The sequence below is a fragment of the Petromyzon marinus genome, chromosome 13, assembly GCF_048934315.1.
Source record: "Petromyzon marinus isolate PM22_M1 ecotype Great Lakes invasive population chromosome 13, UKy_Petmar_22M1.pri1.0, whole genome shotgun sequence".
NCBI classification, from domain to species: domain Eukaryota; kingdom Metazoa; phylum Chordata; class Hyperoartia; order Petromyzontiformes; family Petromyzontidae; genus Petromyzon; species Petromyzon marinus.
This window is the reverse complement of record NC_133679.1, coordinates 12,435,041-12,462,453: the sequence shown is the minus strand read 5'-3', so window position 1 is coordinate 12,462,453 and position 27,413 is coordinate 12,435,041. Positions and strand designations below refer to the sequence as shown.

At 46.5% G+C, this 27,413-nt stretch overlaps 1 protein-coding gene across 1 annotated transcript; it reads left to right on the top strand.

Moving 5' to 3' along the window:
- Positions 1-376: 376 nt before the first annotated feature.
- Positions 377-27,413, top strand: LOC116942141 (urea transporter 2-like). The gene is given in 10 exon segments (XM_076066942.1): positions 377-384; positions 5,591-5,733; positions 6,400-6,539; positions 6,541-6,623; positions 12,229-12,237; positions 13,170-13,319; positions 17,412-17,606; positions 18,304-18,478; positions 22,936-23,104; positions 25,958-27,413. Coding segments are annotated over 10 exon segments (1,422 nt in total). The 3' UTR covers positions 26,308-27,413.

The following is a 27,413-nucleotide window of genomic DNA, read 5'->3' as shown; positions in this document are numbered from 1 at the left end:
AATTCAGTTTACAAAATATCCTAAATCATTGGTCATTTCGTTTATATATCTCTTAATTCCTGGGGAAAATATGTTTGAAATACCAAACACGATCATTCAGTTTCTAAAGTAATATCTGTTACTCCATTCCCCACTCAACGTGCTTCTTTTACTGCACTGCAACGAAAGTAAGCCTGGCATATCGTTGTAGTTCATGTAACTATTTCCTTATTGTGTAACTGGTAGCACGTGCATTAACAGGACAATACTATACTATAATGAGCCAAGAATGTCTGTGTGTCCCGCGCGTGACGTTACTTCACGTCGGCCAGCCACCCTAATTAATAATCATGAACAGGTCACTTCCTCCACGTGGACCCCCCCGTCATTAGTAATCATGAAGAGGTGACGTCTTATTCTTTGGTTCTTTCGGTAAAGTCACGTAGATAGAAGAAGAAAAATAATAATAAATAAAGTGAATAAAAATTAAATTAAAATTAAAAAATACTCATGTCGACTGTAGCCTGGTTCTTAATCGGAGTGAATGCACTGGAAATCTATAATGTGGACTGTAGCCTGGTTATTAAGTTTGGTGAGTGTACTGGCAGTCTATAATGTAGACTGTAGCCTGGTTCTTAACCTGAGTGAGCCCACTGGCAGTCTATAATGTAGACTGTAGCCTGGTTCTTAACCTGAGTGAACCCACTGGCAGTCTATAATGTAGACTTATTTTTCTATAATGTAGACTTATTTTAGACTGCCAGTGCACTCGCTCAGGTTAAGAACCAGGCTACAGTCTACATTAGTGTTTTTATTTTTTCATTTGTATTATTTTTATTCACTTTATTTTGTATTATTATTTTTCTATCTACGTGATTTTACTGAAAGAACCAAAGAATATGAATTCCTGCAGTCACAAAAGTTTTAAGTCAGAGGTGACGTCTTCCAAATGTACACCCCCCCCCCCCCCCCCATTAAAAATAATTAGCGGGTGACGTCACTCCACATCGGGCGGGGGGGGCGAGGCGCCTCCTCCCCCTTCCTCAGCGTCAACTGACAACCCTCACTACAAAGGCAGAACCCTCACGTCACGTGATCTCCGTCACGCTGTTGAGACATCAAAGTAAAAATGACGTCGTGATGAACAAGGGATTATAACCTTTAAATGAAATAGGTCTGTGTCACCGCGCCCTTACAAATTGCACACGCATTAATGCAATGAATATCACGTCGCGGTCTACTTTTTGCTTGCAAGTTTCAGATTTACTGCAATACACCCGTCCTTGGATGGGTAAAAGGCAAGTACTTTGTATAACGTGCAAAGGGAAAAATACACCTGGCAGGCTAATGTTGCGTAAACTGCAGTTGAAGAACACGTGGGTAATATTTAACTCTTACTGGAAGTACAGCAAAAGCATACAAACAATGCAAATGTGAAGTGCAATTATGTGAAACTGGTCACCGTGATAATTGTCATACCACGGTTATTGCTGTCATATGGTACCACTATCTGTACTACCCGGCTTCACCCGGGACTTGGATTTACCACACCCGGCCGCCTTTGTCTCCCCAGTGGCGATGGTCACACCACAACAGTAACTCGTTTGAGGTTGAGTCGACCTAGGGGAGGCCCAGGACCGGTTCAAATAATATTCACCGGTGGTGGCCGTGAGCGGGAATCGAACTCGGGTGGCCGGGTTGGTAGCGCAGCGCGCTAACCACTACACCACAATGCGTTACGCTTCCACATGCGAGGGTCACGTGACAGATTTGACGTCACAACTTTGCCTTTTATATATCGGCAACCCGGGTTCACTACGTAGTGGCGATAACCGCTTATGATGTAAAACAATCCTTATCAAGATCAAGTTTAATGCACGGGTCAGACAGGGCAGAGGATTGACTGACACAATTTTTTGAAACAAATAATTGCTTTGGAGTTACATTTGAATAAAGCTGGCATGAACACGCACGTGTCAAACTCTTTGAAAGCCCCTACCTGAAATAAATAAAGGTATGCATATTAAGAGGCATTACTGGCAAAGTTTACATTGCATGCATTTCTATCGCACGTGTACAGCCCCTTTTGTCAATCCATCGTCGGATGAGGGAAGATATCCACGCTGTTATGGGCCGTGAGAGATGTGTGACCATACGCTGATCAGTGAAGATGATGGGAGGAGGAGTGATTGCCCACAACGCCTTGCAACCTCTGTCTTTTGCACGTGGTGGTCACTTGTCCGAGCACTCTCCCGGCATAACAATCTGCTTATCTGCTGAGATCGGACGATGTTGGGCACATTTGAGGTGATTTATAATCTACATTAATCTCAACTTGTAACGCGCCCCACAGTTGTCTGCTTACCGTAATCGAGAGAGAACGACAGAGCCTGCGAGGATGCACAGACTAGCGGGAAGGCAGCCACGCTCGATGAGCAGAGTGCCAACATTTGCCCACGCTCTGCGGTCCTCTATATATGAAAGTGTAATCGGTCCATGAGTATTTACACGTGGGAGGAAACCGAAGCACCTGGAAAAAACCCTTCGTGTGCGAGGGGGCAACACTTTATCCCATAGAGACGGAACAGTTGGAGTTGAAATATTTGTTCTACTGCCTTCTCCCGGCAAGCCAGGGATTGACACCTGATGACTTACACTGTCCCTTGGGGTTGCCACCACTGAGGTACAAATCAAATATGGGACGTACAGTATGATGGGATTGAGGTCATGACACAACATCGGGGAATTGAGAGAACTCTGTTTAAATAAATAAAAACTCAACGCATTCGTCAACAACACTTCCTTAAAATAAAAAAAAATATAATCGGCGACGCTCGTAGCACACGTAAATGCATTGTTTTCAGTGAGGCACTAGCATTATGCTAACCCGACAAAAACCGAGACCTTAAATATGCCCTGGAAAAGACTGACACACTTTGCAGGATAGGTACCTCAAAATTAGGGCAATCTTGGGAGGACCGAGACAGCAGGTGGGACATCTATTGCCCACTGCAGCGACGAGCATTTCGAACAGGGAAAATAAAAGAGCGAGAGACAGACGAAGGGAAAGAGCTCCTCTTTGAGGTATTTTGTGACAAGTGGGAGAGGGACAGAGAGAGAAATCATGCCACACTTGCCACTTTCCATTAGGGGCCGTCCATATATGACGTCACGCACCTAGGAAAAGGGGGGGGGGGGGGAGGGTCAGACATTTGTGACGATGTGTGACGAGGGGGGGGTGTGGAGGTTTGAGAAATGTGACGTCACATCAAAATGCGCAACTTTAAATAACTATAGACACACGTTCTACTTAATTCAATGGACTTTTTAATAAATGTTTTCTCCTACAATATCAGAGTGCAGCGCCACATTTAATACGTACTACAATGACAATAGATTAAAGCGATTTGAAGCACGTTTTATTTTCAAAATGGAAATATGGTTTTCGGGGGGGAGGCAGAGCTTTGTGACGTCATAATTGAGGGGGTCTGACTTTTTGTGACGCCGTGTGACGAGGGGGGGGGGTCATGGCGTCATCTGGTCGAGCACCAATTGGGTCGAGGCTCAAAAGAAAGCCGTCCCTTGGTGTGGACCAATCAGTTTCAAGGACAATGCATATATTATCATAGTATGTTTTTTGTTTGCATTTTGACTGTAGGTATTGTGGTTAATGCCGACATGAATCCTTGTAAAAAGGTTTCAGTTTTATTGCCAGAAAAAAGGGGAAAACCCCTATTATTAGTGGTTATCTTATTGATGGACTTGAAAATATTCTCCAGAGCTCAGCCCGGGTCAGCTTCAGCTTCAGCTTAAATTAGGCTCGTGTTCCTTCGCTCAGAGATATGGCGGCTGGAATTGTTGCACTGAAGGCTGGGGTAGATCGTTGATCGGTGTTCGGTCGCCGAGTTCACGATGGCATTAAGTCGTGATTTTTATCGCGTAACAAAGTGGAACCCGTGAAGCCTGGGAGTCACTCAGGTTAATTGATATGGCGAAGGCTGCCAATGTTCGAAGCCGTATCACGTCACAGTGCTCCACCTGAGCGTGCTGCCAGGTGCTTTGGCTCGGCGGAGACTTACACAGCTTGTTGGCTTCTAGCTCTGATGGGACAGTGGATACTGGTGTGGCGTTACTGCGGCCGATCTGTGGGGCCAAGAGAACAAGTGGCGCGATCAGATTAAGCAGCACAGCTTAATGTCAGGGGGTCGGTTGCATAACACAGGTTTAGTACAAATTTAGTCTCGTTTTTTGTATCACAATGAAACTATTAAACCAAGGCCGTGATTATAATATACATTGGGGGGGGGACACATCCCCCCCCCCCAATATTCAAATATGCTCAAAATGTCCCCCCCAATATATTGCTATAAAAAAAGATTTATGTTTATATGATTGTGGTTATAGTTGTACTTTATTAATCCCAAATCTCTGCCATTACATACAATGAAAAAAGAACAGATAAAAAAACAGAGCAATGTAATACAATACACTATTAGACATTATTGTAAAAAAATATACAAAAAGTCCATCCTATGTGATAGTGAATTTTTGAATATTTTAGGCAGGAAATTCGTTTTCAAATTTAGTTTAATTTTCTGGGGGGGGGGGGACCCCCAGACCCCCTGGAAGAGTTGGTCCCCCCCCAATGTTGACTCCATGGCTACGACCTTGCATTAAACTAAACATTTATATTTTATTTTACCGGGTAAGGCCCACTGAGCTGTATAGTTCTTTTTCAGAAGCGACGTGACCACAAATGATAACTTAACGAAGTGACTTCTCATATGCAAATGTATAGCAGCCGAATACTCTAAACTCATGTTGATTCTAAAAGTGGTGGGAAAATCCCGGAGGACCCGGAGAAAAATCTACGCGACCACGGGGAGAGAGAGATGCAAACTCCAAATATACATTCGTAATAAACGTTTTTGGGTTAGATCGCGTTTTTTTATAAATGTGTCGTAACCCTCCGCCACCCGACACGGCCAATCAGTAAAAAAAGTGTCACGTTGACAAAAGACAAATAGTTCACTACTTTAGCCCACCGGTGTGTTGAAGAGTGAATCCACAACATTTACAAGTTTTGGGTACGACGTTTCGCTGGTAATTACATCCAGCATCATCGGGCAATTTGCCAGAATGGTGAAGCCCTCCACTTGCTCCCGGTCTTAAATAGAGCAGCAGGGTGATGTCATCCTTTAACTCCTTCATACGACACATTTATAAATAACGCGATCTAACCCAAAAACGTGTATTATGAATAATATTGGTCGCGAAAGCCTACGTGTTAAACTCAAAATATACACCGTCACTCGCTGCTGCCCTTCATCGTTTTTCCTTTTGCCATCACTCCGAAGAGCTCTGAGTCCAAAACTGATACAATTAACTTGTCGGTACCATCTGAGGTGGCGTAACTTTAGCGGTTCCAATTTTTGTTACGTGGTCAATAACAGTGACGAATGCGATGACCACTCGAAACGCGTGGGGTTTTCCGATCATTCACTGTCATTAGCCACGTAAATAAATTGTTACTATGTACAAAATCTTGGGTGGTACCGATTTATGCTCTGGCTCATGCCAATCTCACCGTCTCTTCTCTTGTCGCACACAGGCTGGAGGAAGACGCATTCATGGCAGACGAATCAAGCTCCCAGTCGCCTGCCCTACCCAACCTCAAGCAAAAGATTCTGCGCATAAGTCAGATGCTCAAATGTTTTACTGGAGAAATGACGGAATATAACAAGTGGATGAAAGGTAAGGATAATGTTTTTCGTGTGTGTTTTTAAACACAAAAAAGCATATCATCACCACTATGCGTCATGTGTTATTTCTGAGGTTGAACACTTGCGGAAACAGCAATGGCGCAGTGTTCAGAGGGCTCTGAACTCGTCAACATTAATTTTAGTCATGAGTACATTTTACACGTGTGGGCAGGCTCTCCGCGACCAATGTAACGATTGCTAATTGATGTTCGAGCCACACGGCGTGAGTTAGATGTGTGTCGTACACACCCACCTCACACATGTCTAGCTCCGGATAATGATCATGCTGGTTGTAACTATCAGCGGAACGTACCCATTTGTTAAACGTGAGTGGATCGCTTTCCGATATCACCAACAGCGGCGCTGCTGAAGCAGAGACAATTTGGCACGTTTGTTCATCACGTGGCAACTTTTTTAAATCGGCTGTGTCGGGTGGAGGAGGGGTTTACGACACACCTTGCACTCACCTTATCCGACCCGAAATCAATGACGAATCAAATCAAAAGCAAGCTGCACGGCTAAACGTTCCAGAAGCCTGGCATCGTCTTGACCCTTGAATTAATGGAGACTTTGCCAGTGATCAGTAAGTAACAACATCTCCCACGTGACGTCTTTTTCGGATTCCTCCATGTCTAAATAAAGATTCTTATTCCCTGATCTTCCCCTCGGGGGCCCCGCGAATGGCGACGACGACACAAAGAGCGGTGGCTGCCGCTGCAGTTCTTCGACTGGAGCCTGCGAGGAACGGCGCAGGTGAACTTCGTCAACAACCCTCTGAGCGGTGTCCTCATCCTGACCCGCTCTGCTGCTGCAGGAGCCCTGGTGGGCCCTCTGCGGGTACCTGGGCGTGCTCGCCGCCACCGTGGCCGCCCTTATCCTCAAGCTCAGCAGCTGGAGGAACAGAGGTGGGCGGCAGTGAAACGTGCGGCAAACGGCTTGCCGGGCAGGGCCGCATGGATCGACACATTTGGTGGGGGACGGGGCTTTGGGGACATCGCATTTTTGAGAACCCCCTCCGCCCCCCCCCCCCTCCGCCCAAAAAAGATTGCTTTATGATTGCAACGCATAACGCGGTAGCACTGTGATAGATCCCACAGGTCATCTGCCATTTAAAGTCATAGCGTTAACGCTGTAGAGAATCGGAATCTGTATTTACCCTGGAAGAATACGATGAGCTATGAAGCTCTTTTTTCAAAGGATGTCCAGTAAATTCTTATTTCACAATTGACCAAGGACAATGATGATGATGATACAGTTGAGTGTTTGGGTTTTGGGTATGGGTGGTTGTTAAACAGTAAAATGAAGGAATTGAAAATAAAGAAATAATTGTTTACTTGTAATAGTTGCAACCACTGTTACACTGTGACAGTAATGGGGCAACTAAAGCCATAGCGTTGCTCTGTGCATTAGCTTTACAGAATCAAATGCTTCATTTGTCCTGGAAGAATCCGATGAGCTGTGGTGCTCTTTTTCACAGGCTGTCCAGTGAATTCGTATTTCACAATTGATCAAGGTTGATTATGATGATGATGATAATAACAATACACGAGAATGTTTTGGTATCGGGTATGGGTGGTTGTTTTTAATGTTTTTATTCAAATGAAACATCTCACAGGTCCGTTCCAACGCATCGCGGGGTTCGTATTTTCAACGTATGCATTGGTGCAGGAGCCATCCGACGCCTCTATATGAACCGGCGTGTGGGAAGAGTCGCCCGTAAGTTCTGGGGTCTGCAGATACCTTCCATTGGGCGTTACGAGAGGGGAAGAAGGTGTACCTCTGTCGAGGGCGGGGAGGAGGAGAGGGGGAATGATTAGGGGGAAAGTGAGGGGGGTAACCTAACCACCCTGAACATAACCTACATGCGGCTTTTTTTTCTTTTAGATTATTTTATACACTTCCCTCCGCTCCTCCAAGCCCCGTCTCCATATGTTGGGTATGGGTGGTTGTTAAAAAGTAAACTGCAGGAATTGAACATTTTAAGAGCCCCACCTACCGAAACATCAACAGGTCTCGGTCCCCATCAAAAATAATGCGCCCCTGGCTGAGGGGTTCCGCGGGCGTCTACCGAGGAGTTGGCAGGGGGCTAGGGGCGTGAGCGGATTATGGGTAACAGGACTGACAGTCAGCACCATGCTGGCAGTGATATAATCAAACAGATTGGCACCTATATTCTTAGTTTTTTCGGTAAAGTCACGTTGAAGAGAAACAACAAAATAACAAAATATATATAAAACAATAAAAAATTCTCACGACGTTTCGACCATAACTCAAACGGTCATCATCAGGTGTGTCGGTTTGCATAAATTTATTTAGAAAACGTCATATTTATTTATTTATTTATATAAAAATAACGTTTGCGTCACGCGCAACGATTGGCTGTTTGCCAGGACTAGTCCATCTATTTTTTGAAAAGAGGAGGGGGGAGACGAAATTTGTTTTTATGTATGCTGTCTGAAAGGCACTGTAAGCGTGAACAATCAATCAAGAACTGAAATGATTTATCAAATCTTTCCAATGATTGCTAAGATAGAATCCATCTTCTCGGTTGAAATTGTCTCTGTGTTTGTATATGTGGATAGCCTCATGAACGAATCTCTCATGGAAGCCAGATGGCTTACAAAGAACCTCCGTCTTGGAAAAGTCAATGGCATGTGAGCCTACTGAATTAGAACAATGATCTGCTACGGCCGAGGTGTTGGTCCTACCGTGTTTAAGGTCTGCTTTATGTTCACGAATGCGGTCCGAGATATGGCGTTTGGTTTCTCCAATGTAACTACTACCACAGAGGCAACTTAGTTTGTAGACACCAGGGTATTGTATGTCCGGAATCACATCTTTTACAGACGGAACCAGATCACGGATTTTATGTAATGTGTTGAAACGGACCTGGATCTTGTGTTTATTCAAGATTTTGGAGATCTTTTTTGTGATCCCAGCAATGTAGGGTAAAGTGATGGTTTTGAAAGGCTCCTCAAGAGGGTTCTTCTTCATGGTTTGAGTGATAGCTTTGCGGATTGTATAGTCGGAGTAATCATTAGCCCTAAGAGCTTGGTGTACGTGCTTGAGTTCACTGCTTATGTGTTCCTGGTCGGATATGCATTGGGCTCTATGATACAGAGTCTTGATGAGAGAATTCTTCTGTGATGGATGGTGGTGGGAATCCGGTTTCAGATAAGCATCCGTATGGGTAGCTTTCCTGTAGACAGAGTGGCTCATTGAACCATCAGGTCTCGCATTACCCCAGACTCTGGGGTAATGCCAATCGCATTTACACTCACCTCTGCTACTGTAACTTCTTCTAATGCGAAACGAATTCTTTTCAAAACTGGCTTAGCTCTTATCTCGGAAAAAATCAGACTTATACGCACAGAACTAGATCAGTTAGACAAGACACTCTACAAATCACACTTATCATTGACGGCAATAATGTCCACATCGGATTGGGAACATGTAGACAATATGACTGCCTCTTCAGCTGCTACTATGTCGACCAAATGTAAGGAAAACCTGATTTCCAAATTTAACCTCCTCTTCAACAAAAGACCGGACCCACACACCAAAAAGTTAGACGTTAATAAAGTCGTAATTAATCGCAGTAACAGTTCTATTTCCGATGGTCTGAAATCCGTTTTAGCTAAAGGTCTAAACTTTGCAGTCACACCTAAACACATACCAGTTAATGATATAATTGCCCAAGTAGACGTTGCTCTCAGGGGCCTGGGTCACATCGCTGCAGACGTAGCAAGATCTGAAATCGCTGCAACCCTCAAAAACGCTAAGATGCCAGCTAGCAACCTCAGCAAAGATGAGCGTTTTGAATTATATAAATTAAAAAAGAGGAATGATATTGTAGTTCTCTCAGCTGACAAAGGCAATGCTACTGTTATCATGGATAAAATAGAATACAACAACAAAATTAAAGAATTACTCGACGATGGTAGTTATACAAAAATAAAAAGAGATCCCACCAACAGCCTCGTCACACAAACCAACAAAATAATTTCTGATTCAACCGCATTAATTGATCAATCTAAACAGTTTTCGTTGAAACCTTCTGCTGCCAGGCCACCAAGATTATACGGCTTACCAAAAATACATAAAGTTGATACACCTCTTCGTCCCATAGTCTCTACTATCAGCTCCCCCACCTACAAACTAGCTCGTTTTTTGTCTGAAATCCTGCGTCCTTTCACTGGAAAGACCACCTCTGCGGTACAAAATTCTACTCACCTGGTATCAACAATCAAGGGTATTTCCCTGTCCCCAGACGACCTGCTTGTCAGTTTTGATGTAGTTTCCTTATTCACCAAGGTTCCTGTACCTGACACCATTGCAATCATTGAAGACTTGGTTCATCAAGGACTAAACACTGAGGTACCCCCCCTGGTGAGACACTGTTTAACCAATACATACTTCACTTGGAATGGAACTTTCTACAAACAAACTGAGGGCACCCCAATGGGCTCCCCCCTTTCTCCAGTTATAGCTAACATTTTCATGGAAAAATTTGAGACTGACGCCATCCAGACTGCCACTCTGTGCCCAACCTTATGGAAGAGGTACGTGGATGACACTTTTGTCATCTGGCCACATGGCCGGCCTGCTCTAGACCAATTCTTCGACCACATCAATTCCATACACCCAGCCATCAGATTTACCATGGAAGTCGAAATAGATGGCAAGATACCTTTTTTGGATGTCCTAATTAAAAAGAGACCTGATGGTTCAATGAGCCACTCTGTCTACAGGAAAGCTACCCATACGGATGCTTATCTGAAACCGGATTCCCACCACCATCCATCACAGAAGAATTCTCTCATCAAGACTCTGTATCATAGAGCCCAATGCATATCCGACCAGGAACACATAAGCAGTGAACTCAAGCACGTACACCAAGCTCTTAGGGCTAATGGTTACTCCGACTATACAATCCGCAAAGCTATCACTCAAACCATGAAGAAGAACCCTCTTGAGGAGCCTTTCAAAACCATCACTTTACCCTACATTGCTGGGATCACAAAAAAGATCTCCAAAATCTTGAATAAACACAAGATCCAGGTCCGTTTCAACACATTACATAAAATCCGTGATCTGGTTCCGTCTGTAAAAGATGTGATTCCGGACATACAATACCCTGGTGTCTACAAACTAAGTTGCCTCTGTGGTAGTAGTTACATTGGAGAAACCAAACGCCATATCTCGGACCGCATTCGTGAACATAAAGCAGACCTTAAACACGGTAGGACCAACACCTCGGCCGTAGCAGATCATTGTTCTAATTCAGTAGGCTCACATGCCATTGACTTTTCCAAGACGGAGGTTCTTTGTAAGCCATCTGGCTTCCATGAGAGATTCGTTCATGAGGCTATCCACATATACAAACACAGAGACAATTTCAACCGAGAAGATGGATTCTATCTTAGCAATCATTGGAAAGATTTGATAAATCATTTCAGTTCTTGATTGATTGTTCACGCTTACAGTGCCTTTCAGACAGCATACATAAAAACAAATTTCGTCTCCCCCCTCCTCTTTTCAAAAAATAGATGGACTAGTCCTGGCAAACAGCCAATCGTTGCGCGTGACGCAAACGTTATTTTTATATAAATAAATAAATAAATATGACGTTTTCTAAATAAATTTATGCAAACCGACACACCTGATGATGACCGTTTGAGTTATGGTCGAAACGTCGTGAGAATTTTTTATTGTTTTATATATATTTTGTTATTTTGTTGTTTCTCTTCAACGTGACTTTACCGAAAAAACTAAGAATATGAATTACTGCAGTCACGAAAGCTTTAAATCAAGATTGGCACCTGTTCATTTATAATCATAATAATGGATGCCCTTGCTTTACCCAGGAAAGTCTCATTGAGTATTGCACCGGAATGTTGGTCTTGCATTGATTGGAATGTTTTGACCCGATCTATGAATGAGTTGTTTGGCTTTTGGGAAGAGTATCCAGAAGAAGAAAAAACGCAAGCATACAGGCAGGTAACACGCGCACAACCCCAAATGGATAGATTCAAGATTCCATTGCTGTGCTACCATCTCCTGGCTACCTTGCAGCCCAAGCCAACAAGGCGCCATGGTGGCGAGATGTTAACTACCTCGCCTGGTATACAGGATGTCAGTTTAACACGTAGGCTTTCGCGAACAATATCATCCATAATAGAAGTTTTTTGGAGTTAGATCGCGTAAATATATAAATGTGTCGTTAAAATAGATTTTTCATAATGTTGATTTTGATCATGTTGAAGTTGTGTGCAAAAACCAGCTACTACTGGCCAAGACTAATTAGAGAATCTTTCGAAATTTAAAGAAATCAAAATAACTTTAACCGTTTGGATAGCTACCGTCTTAGTGCTGCGTGGAAGCGAGTCATAAAATAATACATTATTTAAATGCATGCCTACAAAGGTCAGGGTACTTCAATAGGGATTACCGTTGGTAGGGCTATTTTAATAAACACAATAGACAGGAAGGACAAGTTCAAAGGGCTCGCACAATGCACATGCTTAATGTACGTTGTCTGAGTAATACCCCCCCTCCCCCACATTGTGCAAGAGCGCAGAAGGGTGGTCATCACATCTACACCTCTATATAAGGAACGAAACAGGTGGACTTCTCCACAAATCTGTCTGTCGCCTGATGGTGCTAGTTGTAATTACTGGCGACACGTCGTACTCAGTTTGTAAATGTTGTGGTTTGGCTCTCCAACACACCGATGTTCTGTTTACGTGACAACCCTTACTAGTTGGCTGTTTCGGGTGGTGGTGGGTTTTAACGACACATTTATAGATTTACGCGATCTAACCCAAAAAAAACCTCTATTATACAGGATGTCGTTGGTTCGAGTATTCGGCTGCTATACATTTACACATTTCCACATGATACGCCAATTCTCTGAGCTAGTATTTGTGGCCAGGCCCCTTTCTGAAAAAGAGCTACGTAGTTCTAGATTTGAAGCTTTCGTGACTGCAAGGATTCATACTAAATCTAGAAAGGATTCATACTCTTTGTTTTTTTCGGTAAAGTCACGTAAGTAAAATAAAATTTAAAATAAAATTTTATTTTACCTACGTGACTTTAGAGCTACGTCGCTCAGTGGACCTTACCTGGTAAAAAAAACTGCTTAAATATTGACAAACCTTTCGTGACTGCACGAATTCATATGCTATGGGTCTTTCGGTAAAGTCACGTAGATATTTTCTTTGAACCTATCTACGTGACTTTACCGAAAGACCCATAGAATATAAAACTGCTTACTTTTAGTTTACAGCTCGTATTCATAAGCAGCCTCCCGCTTAGCTTCGCGATATGTGACACGATCGGGCGGCGTGTTCTGAGCGACGTGGGCAGGGAGGGAGACGATTTGACCTCCTGAGCTGAACCAACGCTCCCCTTCCCTCCGTGCCCCAGGGCGAACGTGACTGTGGGCCTCTACGGCTTCAGCGGGCTCCTCGTGGGCATCCTCATGGCCGCGTTTTGCGATCGAGGGCCCTGGTACTGGTGGCTCCTGGTCCCTGTCTCTATCATTGGCATGATCCTTGGCTCTGAGCACGTGCCGTGACGGGTACTGCAAGATCGTCCAGTGCTCGCCGAGCTGCATTGGCTTCCGGTTGCCGAACGAATGCATTTCAAGGTCGTATTCATTACACACACAAAGTGCTTGCTACAAATGAACCACAACACCTTGCTGATCTCGTCAAGGAGCATAAACCATAACGTGAGCTCTGATCATCTTCGCAGCTATATTTTGGCAAGCCATTGTTTCGAAAATTGAGCAGTAAGAGTACTGCGTTGTTTTTCATAGTGGGTCAAAAGAACCCGCAGCTAAGAAAATGTGTCAGGATATTACATGTGACCTTCTTTCCGTCCTTGTTTCTTCATGTTTCTCAACATGTATTACCTGCCGAGATGTTTTTTTGACGTGACCCTCAAGCAGTCACGTACGCTCAACAAACTTGGACACCACCGTACAACTGCAATTTAGCTTCTGGGGTAAAAAAAAAAAATGGACATTGCCTCTCTGGTTGGTAAAAAAATCTAACTTAGAAACAAAATGTGTTCATCACATGAAGCATGCAACAGTGAAGGATTGGGTTTAGGAACATGTGCCGAACACGCACTTGAATTGCTTAATGTTGTTCGGAAGAAACTCACAAACACCTCATGAAAGACCCAACGCAGAAGATCCCTGAGTGTGAACCTCATGATCCACCCTAAACCGCATTTGCACAAACCATGGTAGATGCGGATACCTGATGCACAAACGGGTGATTAAAAACTCTCCAGTGGTGCGACCGTGGTCATCCAGAACAGACCAATCAACATATGACACAATGCCTGATCCACAAATACGAAAGAGACATCACGGCGATGATACACTCCGCTGCTACTCCTGAAGCGGGTATCTGGCTTGAATATGGAATTATAGTCGTTTCTCTGCAACAACAGCAACAATTGACAGCCCAGGACAAGTTCAGATAACACTCGCAGGTGATGTGAGCCATGGCCAGGAGTTAAAATCATGCGGCCAGGGGCATTGCACGTGGTACTAACCAACTGCACCACCGCTCAACCGCTCTATAAATTATGTCAGATCTTTCCATCAGGTGACAGACATATCACCTGAACAAAAATGATGATGCCCTTGTGCAAGTGCACATTCGGAGGACAGCATCCTGTTATTATTGTATTCGTCCTCAAATGGTGTGAAGGCAAGTTGCATGTGTAATGACGACTTTAACACGCTTGTCTTGAGATGGTTTCTTTATTAAGGAGCCTCGTGCTCACACTTGGACAGGCAGAGGCCCCCACTGCAACAGCTCCGAGTCTCCCACGCATCTCCCTTACGTACGGTCAGAGGCGACGCCCCCATTCCCGAACCTTCTCGCTGGTTCTAGACCGCTCGCTCTACCAGCTGACTCCACTGTTCTCCTCCGTCACCTGGCCACGCTCCGATTCTCGATCGTTCCCGAGCCACCAGCCCATGCGTACTGCAAGCTGACTCCCCTGTCATTACCTCCCATGGCCACTAGTCAATTCGCGCTGCAGGTTGACTCCCCTGTCATTACCTCCCGTGGCCACTAGTCCACTTGCACCGTAGGCTGACTCCACTGTCATTACACATGTATCGAGACTGTACCGTCAACATGGCGAGAAATGTGTCAGTCATAGTAACATTTTAAAACGACTTGACACTTCACGCAGAGTCGATGTTGCTCATGTTCAAAGTTCACAGGGGGTAGAAAAAAGCCCGCAGATAACAGCTTGTTACTTTTCTAAAGTCCAGTTGTCCACAGGCACCAGCATTTTTGATCACATGATATGTCTGTCATTAAAATGCGGAGAGAGGGAAAAAAACACGAATCTCACAATCATGCCCCATGCTACACAATGTTTAGAGCAATAGCACCGACATCACGTATCGTCATCAGCCGTGATCTATCCCCTGCTGGATGAAGGTCTCACAAAACCGCTACCATCCCCCTCATGGTCCTGCGATGTAACAATCCGCCCAGCACCTGTACACGGCTGATGTCGTTGCTCCGTCTCCGTGGTTCACGCCCCCTAAGGGCACGTTTCCCTCCTTTGGCTGCCGCTCCATCGTCCATCTCGACCATCGGACGTTGTCCCTTCGAGCGAGGCGTCCTGCTGCCCAAGGCCACTTTTGTTTTCTTGCCAGCCAATGTTTCTGACTTGCGTAGGTTCTCTCAATCTACGTGCTCCTCTTTTTGTCTCTCGTATGTATGTTGACATTTTTTGGCACAGTACTTAGGCAACCGTGCTAATTGGAGGTCCGGAGGATGGACAAAAAAGTAAAAAACAAAAAGCAGTTCTAACGAAATGTTTTGTGAATCTATATTTAAAAGTGTAAAGCTCCAGTGGCTTTCTAATATCGGAAGAGTGAGGTGCATGCCTGCAATTCCAGGCAATGCACCTCTCAGTAAAGATTCCTTGCGCCCCTTTTCACTATTTTTCACCGTCTTCTTTGACAATGTCCACATTTGTGAACCATATTTCATAGCAGGTATTACGCCTTCGTACAAAAAAAACTTTCGGCAATAAATCCGTGTTGAAAAGCATTACATAATCCGTGATTGTGCAATGCCTTTTTCTTCCTTGTTCCTACTGTGACGGGCAGTGGTTACTATTCTTCAAGAGAAACATCTGGAATATCCTTATCTTCATCTCAGTTGTTTTTTATGCCTGGGTGATGTGATTTATTTGTTTGCGCTATACAGATCTACATGGAATTCTACCAATGGGCTCTTACCTGGTTAGTAAGATCACAATGGCAATGATGAGATAGAGGGCATTTACACATTGGAATTTGCTTGCTCTATTGCTGCCGCTCACACCTTACTGAACCTCGTTCTCCCTCGCAAATGAACTGCTGGTGTCTCGACGGGCCTCTTACCTGCGCGCGCATCTCATTTAAACTGACTTGTACATCAACTTGCGGTAACGAGACGAGCACGGATTTCCGACGGAACCGCAGAGGGCGACCAAAACATCTTTAACGAAATGCAGCTTCACGGCAGGTGAAGGTCAACTCCGGGAATCGAAGTTCCAATCGCGGCCACGCTTACGGCCTTCTCGCGCTAACGTCAAGCAAGCCTCGCACATTCCTCACGCGATTTTTGTTTTTATCGCGCGCTGTTGCATAACGCGTCGGTAGAATACAGGGCTTGCGCTCGAAGGTTCGAGAAGAGTCGGGCCGAGTGCAAGAGGCCCTCACGGGCCAATGCCGTTTTGATGGGCGCCACTCCTCGGCTGGTCGCTTCTTTTGCCTCTGCCAGATTCCTCAACTGTTGCACGGCCGATACCCCACCTGCACGGTCTGCTATAATAGCCTCATGGCCACTGTCTGGCTCTGTTAAAATCCCATCATACAGTACTAAGTAGATCCGTGCAGATAAATTTGCACTTTAATTCAAGCCCCCGAGTTTCACTCTGTGGGAGGTTACGCGTTCGTCTTTGCAGCCTCGATGATCTGCAAATTCCTTGCTCGTAGATCTGTACGAACTTGTCTTGAGTTTTCAACATAATTCAATCAAATAAACTTAAACCTGAAACTTCGAACAAGCAGAGGGTGTACAATTCATATCTATCGCCATATTTGTATACGCACACCACACTCCAGTCCTGTCGACACGAATGGCATTGGGCCAATTCTAGATTTAAAGCTTTCGTGACTGCAAGGATCCATACTCTTTGGTTCTATTGGGTAAAGTCAGGTAGGTAAAAAATAAAATAACAAAAATCACGACGTTTCAACCACAACACAAGCGGCCTTCAAGTGGCCTTCATGAAGGCCACTTGTGTTGTGGTCGAAACGTGGTGATTTTTGTTATTTTATTTTTTACCTACGTGACTTCACCTAATAGAATCAAAGGGCATTGGGCCAGTTGAGTGCTCGCGCGGGCGCAACGCGACATTAAGTCGTCAAGATATATTTCGTTCTATTCGTATGTCCATACGCACTAATGTGACGATGCCGCTTTGAGTGGCAGGTGTGTGTACTAGAAAGGCGCCACATGTTTAAGCAAAACGACAATTGGCGTGACTCATCTTCCTCTTTCGTCGATACTTCTTCGCACGGCACGTAGCCAGCCGTACGCGAATCGGAGGAGCTCGACGTTTCTATCGCCGCAGCGCGGTACTGGCGAGCCCGCTCGTGTCGCCCTTCGCGCCCCTGGGCTTACCCGTCTTCACGCTGCCCTTCAACATCGCCGTGACGCTCTTCATGGCCTCCACGGGCCACTACAACGCGCACTTCCCGCAGGCGCTCTTCCAAACGCCGTCCGCCCACTACAACCCTCACCTGGACGCAGCTCAGCGTAACCCATGGTAGATCTGGCCAGCTCAGCCGGAATTGCATGTCCACACTTACCCCAGGATCTCAACGTGAAGTGGTGGTAAGGGTGGTGCTGATAGTGGTGTTTGGCGCAGGCGGGAGGACATGTGGGTACCTCTGCCAGCCATCTCAGTCAACCCATCGCACCTTCGACACTTCACCTGGCCTCAAAGTGCACCTCGGCTGGCACGTGCGCTGTATGGACGTCACCGCCACTTAGTTGCGAACGGCAGCTGTTGGTGGCGTAGCGGTTAGTGCATTGCTCGACAAATCCAGTGACCCAAGTCCGACCCACTCACGGTCAGCACCAGTGACGATTATATGAACCGGTCCTGGGCCTCCCCTAGGTCAACTCAGCCTTAAATGAGTACATGGCACGGTGCGCAAACATCACCCACCCACTCGTGTGCCATACCAGCATTCATAGGTGCTACTAGCTAACGGCACTTTCCCCAGCAGTCTGTTAAGGCTGTGGAAATTACGGAACCCGCCAATTATCTAGCCACATGGCAACATTGCCCTCTCCCGCCCCCACCCCTACTGCGAAACTACAGCAGACTATTATCGTCCGCGAAACAGAGCGCCTTCATTATACGGTAGACAGTCTTGTGCTCTAAGAAACGGCGCTAATATGAAATTCACGAATTCTTTTATTCGGTGGTGTGGTGGCGGTGGCGGCGGCGGGGGCAGTTGTTGCGAGCCGGTGCCCGTGGGTGTGGGCCAGGTGTCCGCGTGCGACAACCCGTGAGCTGGCGGCGTCATCGCCGTCCCGCTGTTCATCTCATCGCTCATCAACTGCTTGCACGCCGCCACGGGCTCCGTGGCGGGCATCCCGGCAGGTGAGAAGCTTCATTTCATTTATTTGGTATAGCCCTGTGAGCCCATTCGGCTCTTGAATCGGGTGCAACCGCAACAAACAAAAAACTAAAACATGAACAAGAAAACATCTTAAGGTGACTCCGCGCAAAACAGAAAAATCCAGGAAGAAAACAGCAAAAAATCTTCCAGAAAAAGCACCGTACACCAACGCTGTGTGCAAAAATCCCAGTGGGATGCAAGTCCAACAACCACAAGACAACTTAGATTAAAGCCATCAGTTTAACTCCGTACTACAACAAACAAACATGGCCAAACCAAAAAACTATTTCGAAATCACCGAAATAAAGAAGCGCTTCCACGCACGCGCTCGCTCGCCCACCTGCCCACCCATTCACCCAGCAACCCAGTCAAATACATAGCTGCACACTCAGGGCCCGTCCATAAATGACGTCATGCACCTAGGGGGGGGTGGGGTCAGACATTTGTGACGATGTGTGACGAGGGGAGGCGGGGGGTTGAGAAATGTGACGTCACATCAAAATGCACAACTTTAAATAAATATAGACAACATGTTCTACTTAATTAAATTTTAATAAATGTTTTCTCCTACAACATCAGAGTGCAGCGGCACATTAAATACGCACTACAATGACAATAGTTTAAAGCGATTTGAAGCATGTTTAATTTTGGGGGGGGGGGGGGGGGGGTCGGGGGCAGATCTTTGTGACGTCATATTTGGGGGGGTCTGACTTTTTGTGACGCCGTGTGACGAAGGGGGGGGGAGGTCAAAAATCGTCCAAAATCGCGTGAGGTCATTTATGGACGGCCCCTAACCTGCCTGTACAGTCGTCCGCCTCGCTACTCACCTGCCTACAGGCGTTCACCCACTCAGCCAACCAGTCACATTCTCAGCTGCCCACGCCACCTTGCTGTAATTACCCAACGTATTCATTAACCTATCTATGCATTCATTAATTCCATCAATCACTCAATCACACACTCACTGAACCAGTCAATCATCCACGCATCGAAACAGTCGTCCACCTTCTAATTTGCATGGTCACGCATTCACATGCATACGTACGTACACACCAACCTTAACCATTCGTTGTCACAATTCATCGGATATAAATTACCGTAGAGTACCCGACTATAAAGCAGTAGGGGTCGCTACACACTCACACTTTGCCAATTCTCTGCATTTAAACAGTCCTCCACTTACGAACGCTCGACTTACGTGTACACATACGTACTTACGAACCAGCTTCCACGAAGTATGAAAAAATTACATTGACTAAAAAAACACGAATTCGCAATTGCAAACTGAACCGTGGAGTGAGTCAGACTCGCGCTGGGAGTGAGTGTTTGCGTGCATGTGCGCGCGGACGTGTGTGTGAGTGTGTGCGTAAGTGAGTGTGCGTAAGTGAGTGTGTGCGTAAGTGAGTGTGTGGGGAGCGGTAGTGCAACGGTTAGCGCGCTCCGCTACGAACGCGCTGTTCGATTCCCGCTCACGGCCAACACCAAGTGACGATTACCTGAACCGGTCCTGGGCCTCCATAGGTCGACTCAGCCTCAAATGGGTACCTGGTACGGTGTGTAAACATCGCCACTAGGGAGACGGAGACAAAGGCGGCCGGGCGTGGTCCTGGCTACCCATCCCCTTGTGTGCTGTGCCTGTCTTCATAGGTGCTCGCTAACAGCACTTGTTCCAACAGTCTGTTTTTGTGTTTTGTGGGGAGCGGTAGTGTAGTGGTTAGCGCGCTGCGCTATTAAAGCGGCGATCCGAGGTTGATTCTTGCTCACGGCCAACACCAGTACATGGTGTGGTGTGTAAACATCACCACTGGGGATACAAAGGTGGCCGGGCGTGCCGTACTGGCCTCCATAAGGACTACTCGCGAACAGCACTTGCTCCTGCAGTCTTTTGAGGCTACACGGGGGGGTTCGTTGCCGTCGGGATGTTTGTGTGTGTCTGTGTGTGTGTCTGCTTTATTGACCTGGTCAAGGCCTATGATACCATCAGTAGGCCTGGGCTCTGGGTTGTTCTTCGTGCTTTTGGAGTACCTGACCCTCTGCTCACGATCATTAAGGACCTTCATGATGGTGAGCGGGCCCGGGTAAAACTACGTGGCCGGGAGTCAGAGCCATTCCCTGTTAACCTTGGGGTGCGACAGGAATGTCCTCTGGCTCCCACATTATTTAACATCTATTTTGACCACGTAGTTCGTGAAGCCTTCAATAGCTGTACCGGGGGAATCTCCATATGGTACAGATATAATGGGAGGCTGATCGACGCCCGGGTGCGGTCAAGGGATGGCTCCCTATTGCTCAACCACGTTATGTATGCTGATGATTTGGTAATAGCTGCTCATTCAGAGGAGGAGTTGGAGACGCTGCTGCTGAGACTGGAGCGTGCCACTAAGAGGTGGGGCCTTACCATCAGCCCCACCAAAACTCAGCACCTGCCTGGGTATTTTGTACCATCGGACACGCCACCTCCACAACTCCCAATCGGTGATGGGGCAGTTGTGGAGAGAGTGGAAAGTTTCCCATACCTGGGCAGTGTGCTTATGACTGGCTCCAGTTTAACAGCAGAGGTCTCACTCCGAATCAGTCGAGCGGCAATATCTTTTCATCGGTTGCGTAACGCTGTGTGGAAGCTACCAGGTCTGTCGCTCCGCACTAAGCTTCAGGTCTTCTCGGCCACGGTCATTCCCTCCCTTCTCTACGCTTGCGAAACGTGGACCCCCCTAATGGAACATCTTCGCCGGTCAGAAACATTTAGGCTGGCCTGCCTACGATCCATCCTGGGTTTAACCAGACTGGATTGTGTGAGGAGCTCACACATCCTTGAAAGATCTGGGCAAGGTCCCATCGGTGAGCTCCTCCGGCGGGGAAGGCTGCGATGGCTGGGTCATGTAGCCCGCATGCCCAGCCACCGCATGCCGAAACAGCTTTTGTTTGGCTGGATTGAGGGGGCTAGGCGGGCGCGGCACGGCCTAGAGAAGAGATGGAGTGATGTGGTACAGGAGGACGTGGAGCTGAGTGGACTTGCCGATGACTGGTACCAGCGGTGTCAAGATCGGCCTCTGTGGAGGAGGCTCGTGAAGGACGCTACTGGGCAGTTGGAGGTAGTCGCCCTCCAACATCAACGGAGGGCGGAGGAGCGACGCTCAGAACAACGAGCGGAGCGCCGGGTGGCTAAAGCACAGCAGGTTGTCACAGTAGGGGGCACAGGTGGTGCATCAGCCAGTCATCTCAGTCAGTCGACCCGTGGCACCTGGGTCTGCCCCGTGACCTCCTGCCAGCCGGCGTTCGACACTTCACGTGGCCTCAGGGTGCACATAGCCTGGCACAAGCGTCGTGGTGACGTCACCGCCACTTAGTGGCGAATGGCGGTTGTTGTTGTGTCTGTGCCCTGTGTGTGTGTGCATGTGTGTGCGTGTGTCTGTATGTGTGCAATTGTGGTAGCATCAGGAAGTGAAAATAAAAGTGTTTTTTTCTCTTTATGTTACTTTTTTATTACTATACAGTACTTTTTGACAGTGTTACTTGCAAATATAAAATATTTCTTGTTAATTATTAGTTTAACAATGTGGAACCGTAACACATTTCATAACACTGACCGTACAGGCATTTCAATACAGGGCATTGCTGTGCTCCGACTTATGAACCGTTCGAATTACGAACCCACCCAAAACGCCGCGGTTCACGCAACACAGCTGCTAAACAAACAGCTGCCGCCACGGGATGCATACTTATCGATCGGTCTCTGCTCGATAAACCAACATTTTGGTCTTTTTGTGAACAAATGGGTCGAAATTCTAATTGATTGGTATAGCGAACTTTCGTAGAAATAACGCTCGTTAGGCGAGACATGCCTGTATTTCGAGAGTTATTTCCCAAATTTGTAGCATGTTGCCGGCACACGATGGCCTTACTCTTTTTCAAAATTACGTCAACGGATCTTTAACATCCACTGTGAAGCGAACGGCGCTTACACTTTGGTTAATACACCTGCTGTATTGACCAGGGCAGGCTGCCTGTTTGGAGCCGTGAACCTGATTGACAAAAAAAAACCTCTACATATACAGTACATAATGTTTGAAGAGATGGCAGTAGGTTGATTGGCATTCAACGGACGTGAGGTGTCACGGCGGTGAGATGTTAACAACCTCGCCTGGTACACAGGGGCGTGGGTTCGATCCCGACCCCGATGCCTGTATATTTGGCGTTTGCGTGTTTTGCTAATGGTTGCGTGGATTTTTCTCTGGGTCCTCAGGTTTTCCTCTCCACATTAAGAATCAACATCACCACGCATTTAGAGTATTTGGCTGCTGTAAGTTTCCACGTGATAAGCCACTTCGTTGAGCTCTAAAATTGTGACAGCCAGGTCGCTTCTGAAAAAGAGCTATATAGCTCAGTGGGCCTTACGTGATGTAAAATAAATAATTAAAAATTGCTTCATCGTTTCTCATAGTTTAATTCACACAGTGACGGAACCCTCTGCTCGCAGGCATCAGCCTGGGCTCGCCGTTCCAGAAGATCTACGATGGCCTGTGGAGCTACAACGCGGTGCTGGGCTGCTCCGCCGTGGGGGGGATGTTCTTCGCGTTCACGTGGCAGGCACACCTCGTGGCAGTCGCGTGGCATGGAGCGAGCAGTCGCAAACGCTGAGGGCCCCCCGGGCAGCTCCACAGGCCCTGGATGGCGAGAAAAAAAATTGGAGTGAAACAAATCTCAACTGGAATTCTATACTATAAACTATACTAAACCTCAGGTTTTTCCCTCCACATTTAGCAAAGATGAGCGTTTTGAATTATATAAATAAAAAAAGGGATGACATTGTCATCCTCTCAGCCGACAAGGGCAATGCCACTGTCATCATGGATAAAGTAGAATATAACAACAAAATTCAAGAATTACTCAACAATGGCAGCTATACAAAAATAAAAAGAGATCCCACCAACAGCCTCGTCATACAAACCAACAAAATCATTTCTGATTCAGCCGCAATAATTGATCACACCAAACAGTTTTCGTTGAAACCTTCTGCTGCCAGGCCACCAAGATTATACGGCTTACCAAAGAGTACATAAAGTAGATACACCCCTTCGTCCCATCGTCTCTACTATCAATTCCCCCACCTACAAACTGGCTCGTTTTTTGTCTGAAATCCTGCGTCCTTTCACTGGAAAAACCACCTCTGCAGTACAAAATTCTACTCACCAGGTATCGACAATCAAGGGTATTTTCCTGTCCCCAGAAGACCTGCTTGTCAGTTTTGATGTAGTTTCCTTATTCACCAAAGTTCATCGCAATCATTGAAGACTTGGTTCATCAAGGACTAAACACAGAGGTACCCCCGTGGTGAGACACTGCTTAACCAATACATACTTCACTTGGAATGGAACTTTCTACAAACAAACTGAGGGCACCCCAATGGGCTCCCCCCTATCTCCGGTTGTAGCCAACATTTTCATGGAGAAATTTGAGACTGACGCCATCTAGACTGCCACTCTGTGCTCAACCTTATGGAAGAGGTACGTGGATGACACTTTTGTCATCTGGCCACATGGCCGGCCTGCTCTAGACCAATTCTTCGACCACATCAATTCCATACACCCAGCCATCAGATTTACCATGGAAGTCGAAAAAGATAGCAAGCTACCTTTTTTGAATGTCCTAATAAAAAAGAGACCTGATGATTCTATGAGCCACTCTGTCTACAGGAAAGCTACCCATACGGATGCTTACCTGAAACCGGATTCCCACCACCATCCATCCCATAAGAATTCCCTCATCAAGACTCTGCACCATAGAGCCCAATGCATATCCGACCAGGAACACATAGCCAGTGAACTCAAGCACGTACACCAAGCTCTTAAGGCTAATGGTTACTCCGACTACACAATCCACAAAGCTATCACTCCAACCATGAAGAAGGACCCTCTTGAGGAGCCTTTCAAAACCATCACTTTACCCTACATTGCGGGGATCACAAAAAAGATCTCCAAAATCTTGAATAAACACAAGATCCAGATCCGATTCAAAACATTACATAAAATACGTGATCTGGTTCCGTCTGTAAAAGATGTGATTTCGGACATACAGTATCCTGGCGTCTACAAACTAAGTTGCCTCTGTGGTAGAACATGCAAACTCCAAATCTACCACCGCAGTGCCCCAATTCTAATGCTCAGCACCATGGAAAACTGAATTAACATGAAATGGTAACTGATTTCTCTCTCTCATCCCTATCTTGTCGGGATCTCTCATCTCTCTTCTAGCTCCATTGGTGTCCCTTGTCGACATATCTCTCATCTCACTCAATCTTCTGTCTCCATGTTTCTCATTTTGCTACCTCTCCTATCTCTTACATATATCTCTTTTGCCATCTCGCTACAACTTTATATATTTAAACGGGGGGGGGGGGGGGCAGCAACAGCACGTGGGAGTCGAGTGGGGCGCCACGGTGGCGAGATGTTAACTACCTCGCCTGGTGTACAGCTCATGGGTTCGGTCCCGACCCTGATGCCTGTGTATTTGGAGTTTGCATGGCTCTCTCCCCGTGGTCGCGTGGATTTTTCTCCGGGTCCTCAGGTTTTTCCCCTCCACATTTATAATTAACATCACCACGCGTTTAGAGTATTTGGCTGCTGTAAATGTCCACGTGATGATAAGCCACTTCGCTGAGCTACCATTTGTGATAGCCAAGTCGCTTGCCTGTCCCCCTCTCTCCCTGTTTGCCCTCACCCACTCTACTCTCTCTCTCTCCCTGTTTGCACTCTCCCATTCTCTCCCACTCCGCTCTCTTTCTCTCTCCCTGTCGTTTGGTTGTGTTGGCCATGGGACTGTTTAACAAAAATGTTAAGCTGTGTTGTTGTTGCCCTTTTTTTACAGCATTCTTTTGTGCTTATCTTGGAGAGGCCCTCATGAACATGATGTCAGCGGTAAGCAACACATAACAGGAATAGTATTGTTCAATATCTTGAGTGTAAAAGCGATCTTCTCCAGTCAATGTGTGTAATGCCCTCGTGGGTTTGCTACCTAGCTGCACTTGATTTAAGTCATTATCGGTCAGACAGTGCAACAATTATTTGAGTTAATCATGTTTGCACACGTACGTAAGCAATCTATTCAAGAAACATTTGATATCGCTCACGTTAAACGCGTCAAACTGTGAGTGGAGAACAGATTACTGATTTGCAGCCGATTATTACGCTCACATGTATCAAAACATGCAAAACTTTACATTGATTCACGCACCGCCCGAATTGAGGTCATGAGCCAATTGAATTATCGGTTCTCTACACGTGCCCTGCTGCAGATAAATGTTCGCATGACAGTCAAACTGATATATTTTTTTTTATTCTCAGTGCTGAAATATCGCCGAATCAAGTGCAAACCCAAATTGAACGTCTTCGGTGTTTGTACGTGTGGTGAGAACCCAGGATTACTCACGCGCGGCTGCCTGGATTTGAACTCAGGGTCAAAGTGGTGCCAGCTCAGTGCCCTGACCTCTGAACCGTGCACACCCCTCTCTCGTTTTTATTATCAATGAGATCTGCAGCCTCATTGGTATCAACCACAACTTCACACTCTTGTCCTCTACACTGTGGTCATTACATTTTCGCTTCGGCATCACGTTTCATTCCTTCTCCGCAGGTCGGCCTGCCTGCCTTGACTTGGCCCTTCTGCCTGGGCACGCTCGTCTTCCTGCTGACGAGCAGCGGGCTGCACGGCGTCTACGAGCTGCCGCTGTCCGAGGTGGCGTACCCCGAAGCCAACCGGCGCTACTACCTCCAGCAGCAGCAGCAGACGGCCGACAGCACCGGCGGTGCCAGCAAGGAAAACAACGCCGCGATTGTTTGAGCGGAACCAAAAGGGTGCCCAGAGGGCACCGAGCACGCCGCACGCTACAACAACAGGAAGGCTGCGCTGACCACCGCCGCTACCATGCCTCCTTCTTGGCTCGTGCAGCTGCCGCTCCTCTTAAGGGAAGGGGGGGGGGGGAGCATGCGGCCAGCTCACCAGGTCTGCCGCCAGCGCGACAAGGGAGCACACATTAAGGACGTGCATTCAGCAAACCGATGTTCGCACCCGATGTCTGCTCACGTATCATTATTATTTGTTGGTGACCGCACGCCAGATACATTTTATTCTCAACGAGCAAAAAAAAACTACATTTGTTCCGGCGTGTTGCGGCATTTCGCACGGCTCGTGGCGAGCGCGGATTTTTTTCAAAGTTGACACCAAAAAATGTGGAGGCCCCTTTTTTTTGCGGTCGGCCGCAAGCGCAGTCCGCGACGGGGCCGGGCCGTGTCGTCGTTTGAAGTCGCGGGATTTGGCGTCCATGGAGGTTGTCCCGTGAGCTAAATACTGCACGTGCGCGAGTCTCTACCTGCTGTCCCAGACGATGAGGCAGGTGGATGCAATGTGGTGTTTCACCGATCTGACACGAATTACATTTTTTTAATGGTTTGTTGAATTATGGCTTGGCTTTAAAAAATATATTATTATATTTTAATTGTGCCATTTATATTTGATGAAAACGTTTCCATTTGCAACTCTTCAGCCAGAAGTGCATCACCCTGTGTCAGAGAGTGGTTCTAGAAGATCACATAACTACTTCTTTCAACAGGATAAAAAATTAACTAAAAACGTATTTAATTAAAGAAATCGCCATCCATTTATAGTTTCAAATGAAAATGTGCGATAGTGTTTTGGCCTCCTGGGTGCACGTTAACCATCTCGCCACAGTGGCGAGATAATAACTACCTCGACTACTATACAGAAGGTCGTGGGTTCGATCCTGATCCTGACCCTGACACCTGAATATTTGGAGTTTTCATGGTCTCCGGATCCTCTGGTTTTTCCCTCCATATTTCGAATCAACATGCATGTAGAGAATTTGGCTGCTATAAATTCCCACATGATAAGCCACTTCGTTGAGCTGTCAGTTGTTGTCAGTGGGCCTT